We start from the raw sequence: 6,235 nt of genomic DNA, 5'->3' as shown, positions 1-6,235 counted from the left end.
TAGATGCCAGTAAATACTGAGGTGTCAAAAAATCTTAACTTATTTTTAAATAGAAAAATATAGAAATATCACGTCATGACTTTTCTGACAACCTAACATATCCATAGGTATATAGAGAAAAATATATCAGTTCTTTAAACCTAGGCAAGTAATATAATTTTGCATTCATAAAAAGATTTTCTTGGTGGTATCTAAATTTAGATAGTGTTGAATGACCAATGTGGTTTGTAAGTATAATACATTAAGGAAGTTTAGAGTAAAGGGATATTAACCACCATTAGCATGGTTTGTCTGTTTCATTTGCCTTCTTTTCAGAGCATCAAGACCAGTAACAGCCTCTCAGGAAATGTCCAGCACAAACGGCACTGCAATAACAGAATTCATTCTGCTGGGGCTCACAGACCGCCCAGAGCTCCAGCCTCTCCTCTTTGTGCTGTTTCTGACTGTTTATCTTGTCACCCTCTTGGGTAACCTGGGCATGATAGTGCTAATCAGACTGGACTCTCGACTTCATACGCCCATGTACTTCTTCCTCACTAACTTGGCCTTTGTGGACTTGTGTTACACCACGAATGCAACTCCACAGATGTTGACTAATTTCTTGTCAGAAAAAAAAACGATCTCCTTTGCTGGCTGCTTCACACAGTGTTTCATTTTCATTGCACTTCTCCTCACTGAGTACTATATGCTGGCAGCGATGGCCTATGACCGCTACGTGGCCATATGCAACCCTCTGCACTACAGTGTGAGGATGTCCAGGCGCGTGTGCATCTGCTTGGTCACGTTTCCATACATCTATGGCTTCTCAGATGGGCTGCTCCAGGCCATCCTGACCTTCCGCCTGAACTTCTGTAGATCCAATGTCATCAACCACTTCTACTGTGCTGACCCACCACTCATTAAACTTTCTTGCTCTGACACCTACATCAAAGAACATGCTATGTTCATATCAGCTGGCTTCAATCTCTCCAACTCCCTCACCATCATCCTGGTGTCTTATGCCTTCATTATTGGGGCCATTCTTAGGATCAAATCTGCAGAGGGAAGGCACAAGGCATTCTCCACCTGTGGTTCCCACATGATGGCTGTCACCCTGTTCTATGGGACACTCTTCTGCATGTATGTCAGACCACCCACTGATAAGAGTGTTGAGGAATCCAAAATCATAGCAGTTTTCTACACCTTTGTAAGTCCATTGCTTAATCCATTGATCTACAGTCTGCGGAACAAAGATGTCAAGCAGGCCTTGAAGAATATCCTCAGGAGAAGTATCACCACGACAATGTAATACTTTCAATTTCCAATGAATCATATCTCTAAACTTTGGCTAAAAATCTTGGAATATGATCATGAGTTTTAGTTTTGTTTTTTTTTTTTTTTTTTTGCTTAACTCTCATACATCTCAGCTATAATGTTTATGCTTGGGGGAAAACGAGCAATGCATACTTTTCTAGGCTTTCTCCTCTATTGTGCTCCATGAACTAGTGGCATAGACATTTCCTCAAAGACTGTCAGGAACACAGAGTTGTATTCTGTATCTTGGATTAATTACAAACAAATCCATTTTTGAGCTAAATCCTTAGATAATTGGTAAGCGTATTCCATTTTGAAAAATATTCCTCTATGTGGAAACTCCAAACTGGAATATCAAATACACTGTGATCTTTCACTGTTTATAACAGTAAAGAAGATAAACATGCTCTTTGCCAAATGCCTTGAATTTGTTTGACTCTTATTCCTAACTTTCTTTTTGGTGAGAGTTTTTTAAGGGACACATCCATCTGTACTCTTCCTTGACTTACTAAGTGGTACTGAGAAGTTATGTTTTCTTGTTTCTTACCAATGTGATTGTGTAGTGAGGGAATGGGAACAGGAAGAGAGAGGAACAGAATGTTCATCTTTTCCTTACACTTGAGTTGTGGACCCAGCTCTTTGAGCAACACAAATTCACCTCCTCCTCTGACCTTCCAGGCTAGACAGACACATCACTGTGTTTCACCTGTTTTTGAACAATTTCTGACAAGTTAATTTAGGGGTAAGAATAAAATTAATTGAGGGAAATACAGAAGCTCATTAAGCAATGGGTCCCACCAGAGAGAGTAATTACCTTGCTTTGACTGTTTCCTGAATTTCTAATTATGTTGAAATAATAATGTTAATTATTTACTCTCTGAGCATAGTCTCATGACATGGTCTGCTTATGCTTGCCATAGAAATATTTTATCTCAGTGAAACACAAGAAAAGAAAAAAAAATGCTCATGTGTCTTCAAAAATGTCTACAAAGCAAAATATATATATATTTTTAGGTTTTCTTCTAAAATGAGTGATATAAGGAACAAATAAATGATTCTTATGCTCTCCAAAATGTCTTTTTACTGTCACAAAATATGTAATGTTTTTTAACTTTTATCCTTCACGGTCAAAGCCTGTTATCTTAATACTAATTTCTAAAAGGCATTAAGTATTATATGTACTTAAATATATATTGTGTTATACTTTAAATATATTATAAAATGGATCTTTTTTTAATTAAAAAGAAAATCTTCAAACTAAACAACAGGAGGAGCTTATTACACACATATATATATAATGGTAATATTTCACAATGTCTCTAAAGATAAGCGTACAGCTAAATTTCAGGAATTCACCAACATGTAGGACTCTAAGACCATGAGAACACATAAATCTTTTTTAAAATTATTTTAAAATCTTTTTTAAAATTTTTTATTTTTTATTATCATCAAAATCTTCTTTATATTACATTGGATTACATATAACTTTACAGTGTATTACATTGTTTTTTCAAAAAGGAATGCCATGCATGTCAGTCAGTACAGAGACATTAATCTCCCCACTTCAACATTCAATATCTTTTCTATGTTTTCACCAATCATTATTTTTATTATTCTAATTATTTTTTAAAACAGTCAATCGCTATTTCTCATTTTGCTTGTAAAAATACTTTGCCTATCATGAAATACTTCTCAGACCAGTCCAGTTGAGAATACTATACGTGTCATCATCAACAGTTAATAAGCCATGTCTGTTTCTCACTAACGTCCTGCCTCTCTATTGTTCACTTGCTATCTTTCTCTGTCCTCTTCTCTTCACTTCCCCCATTCCACACTGTCCTATTCTCATTAAGTACCTTCACTGGTTTTATGTCCTCCAATTTTTTGCTCTCTATCATAGAGTGCAGATAGTCGGTATATATTAAGTGGATACATACAATATCTTTCTTTCATAGCCTGGCTTACTTCATTCAGCAATAGATCCTCCATATCTGACCACTTTCTATCAAATGCCAGGGTCTTGTTATTTTTTATGGCTGGGTAGTATTCCATAGAGTATATATACCACACTTTTCCAATCTATTCATCAGTTTGTGGACATTTAGGTTGGAGAACACATAAATCTTGATTCTGGTTTATGTCTCTGTTTTTAAGATGCATAATAATGGAGTTTAAATATAAGCCTTATGTCCTGCAACCTTGCTCATTTGTCTTCTTTAATTTTGGTAGGGATTTTGTTTGATTGTTTTATAGATTCATTGAGTTACTCCATATTATCAGTGAATTTAGAAAGTTTATATTTATTTCCAATAAGATGTGCTTCCTTATTGCACTGGTTTAATCTATTGTTATAGTGATAAATAAAATTGAGAGAAGATATATGTGCATGCTTTCCATCTTATGATGGGCATATTTACTGTACCATGAGGTATTATGAGATTAGCTATAAACTTTTTATAGATATACTCATTCTTTTTTTAAATAGAATGATTCATTTAGTTACATTTTTAAGATTTTTACCAGAGAGAGACCCAGACAGAGAGAGGAAAAGTCATAAAGTGCCAGGTTCCAAACTTAAACTCCCACTTGGTCAGCCATGAGGGAGTCCAGCACTTTAACCACCATGCCACTGCTGGCCTCCATAAATATATACTCTTTCAATTGAGCAAATTCCCTTAACAGTTTTATTATTTTACAGAAAAATGTCATCACTGGCATTGAATATTGTGCAATATAACTTTTTAATCTACTCATTAGCCCTTTGGACATCTTTCTGGTTCTATTAGGGGGTGAAATACATTGAAAACATCCTGCATTCCTGAGTTTATATCAAAATGGTATTATATACTCATGGAGTAGACTTATTAGCATATTACAGAAATATATATACATATATATATATGTATTTATTACTTGTATTTAGAAGAGATATTTCCTTGGACCTTTGTTTTCTTACAATGCTAAGAAAGGTTCTTACATCACAATTAAGTTGGTCTCATAAAATTAGCTGGGGAGTGTTCTTCCTTATTTCATTTTTTAATACCAAGTTTGAGTAAGACTTATGGTGCTTCTGCTTTATGTGTGTGTCGGTGAGCCCAATGGGGATGTGGAGGTAAGACATGGTACTTTGTACCTGTATGGACAGTTTCCTCTTTTGAGTCTAGAGACCTCCCTGAGTACAGCAAGAGCACATGTGCCCATAATCTGAGGCTAATCAAAGGCTGAGGGTGAACTGTGGTTTGAAAACCTGTTGGGGATGCTGTCTATCACTTTTGTGTGAAGAAATAAGTACAATAAGAAATACATAGATGCTGGGCTAGCCAATGGCTTTGTACTTAAAGTGGCTGGACCCCACATAGACTACTACGTGGTAGGAATGCTGGATGTGGTGACTTGAAGAACACGCTGGACGTGCATGTGTGTGTACCCAAAATCCCAAAAGGAAGGAGAAATGGAGAAGTGATTGCAGTTTGATAATCCCCATTCAAGGTGTTTTCTCACTATCTCTCTCTCTTTCTCTCTGTCTCTCTCTCTCTGGTGTATTCATACAGCCTCTGGAAAATTAAAAAAGAAAAAAAACTTATACAAATAGAGAGTAGAATAGTGGTTACTAGAGGCTGAGAAGTATATTGGGGAGAAGAAGATAGGGTATATTCGTTAAGGAATACAAAATTGGAGTTTGGAGAAATAAATGTTAAGATTCCATAGGAGAGAAGGATGACTCTAATTGATTATTTATTATACATTTCAAGATAACTAGAAGAGATAATTTTGAATTTTTGACCACACAGTAATGATAGACATTTGAGGTGGTGGTTGTGCTAAATACCCTGACTTGATCATTATACTTTGTATTTACTTAAGAAAAAAATATTTCACTGTACCCCATAAGCATGTACAATTATGTGTCAATTAAAAATGAAAATTTTAAAACTAAAGAAAAAACACTACAATGAGCCAGCCAGATGGTCTGGTGTTTAAGGTGACTGGTTTCCACATGGCCACGTGTGTGATCAGAGTCCCTAAGTTGTTCACTTGGAAAACATGCTGGCTGCATGTATTAATGTGCCCAAAATACTAAGAGGAGAATGAAGGAGAAGGAGTTGCAGTGTGGTCATCCTCCTTAAGCGTGATTTCTTATTTTCTACCTCATTCTGATTCTCTCTAGCATGCTTGTGTGCCCTTACCAAATACACACACACACACACACACACACACACACACACCAAAAACAAAACAAAACAAAAACAAACAAACAAAAAACTTGAAAGGAAAATTTAGAAAACCATGTACTTGTAGAAAAACTTTAAGTCTTTTAAAATTTTTGTGGGACCCAGCATGTGGCATGGTGGTTAAGAACCCTGGACTCCCACATGTCTGACTGTGGTAGGAGTCCCAGACCTGGTGACTTGCTTTCTCATTTTCTCTCTCTCTCTCTCTCTCTCTCTCTCACACACACACACACACACACACACACACACTGTCCCTTTCTGCAAAAATTAAAATAAATTTAAAAAGTTAAATACAATAATTATTTAAAAAGCAATTTGCTTATTTGCCATTTGTTGTGTGCACTAGTTGGAGTAGGATAGAAAGGAACAGTGAGGGAAAGTGAGAAATCACCTTGAAAGAGGAATGGCCACACCACGATCCCTTCTCCTCCAAACTAGTCTTGGAATTTTAGGCATACGTGCACATGTGCACTGTGTGATTCTCAAATCGTTAGGTCATGGCAATAGCATAAATGAACTTGAACCTGAATAAATTATGTCAAGTCCTTCCCCTTTCTGAAAGCCGGTAGGGACATTCTCTAGATTTTTGTTTAATACCATTTTCTGTTCCTTTTACCAAATTTTACATGCTCAGAAAAAATAATAAATATAAATTTCAATTTGGTAACTCCTATTAGGATCTGTACAAAAATTTCTGCAGTCAGTTAATG

General features: G+C 35.9%; 1 protein-coding gene across 1 annotated transcript; it reads left to right on the top strand.

The window, feature by feature from the left end:
- Positions 1-346: 346 nt before the first annotated feature.
- Positions 347-1,288, top strand: LOC102492684 (olfactory receptor 5M11). The gene has a single exon (XM_006148767.1). It carries the CDS (start codon positions 347-349, stop codon positions 1,286-1,288), a length of 942 nt encoding a protein of 313 aa, XP_006148829.1.
- The last annotated feature ends 4,947 nt before the right edge of the window (positions 1,289-6,235 follow it).

The sequence above is a fragment of the Tupaia chinensis genome, unplaced genomic scaffold (genome assembly GCF_000334495.1).
Source record: "Tupaia chinensis unplaced genomic scaffold, TupChi_1.0 Scaffold000242_1, whole genome shotgun sequence".
Lineage (NCBI taxonomy): Eukaryota > Metazoa > Chordata > Mammalia > Scandentia > Tupaiidae > Tupaia > Tupaia belangeri.
The sequence above is the reverse complement of the archived record's forward strand: the minus strand, read 5'-3'. Positions and strand labels throughout refer to the sequence as shown.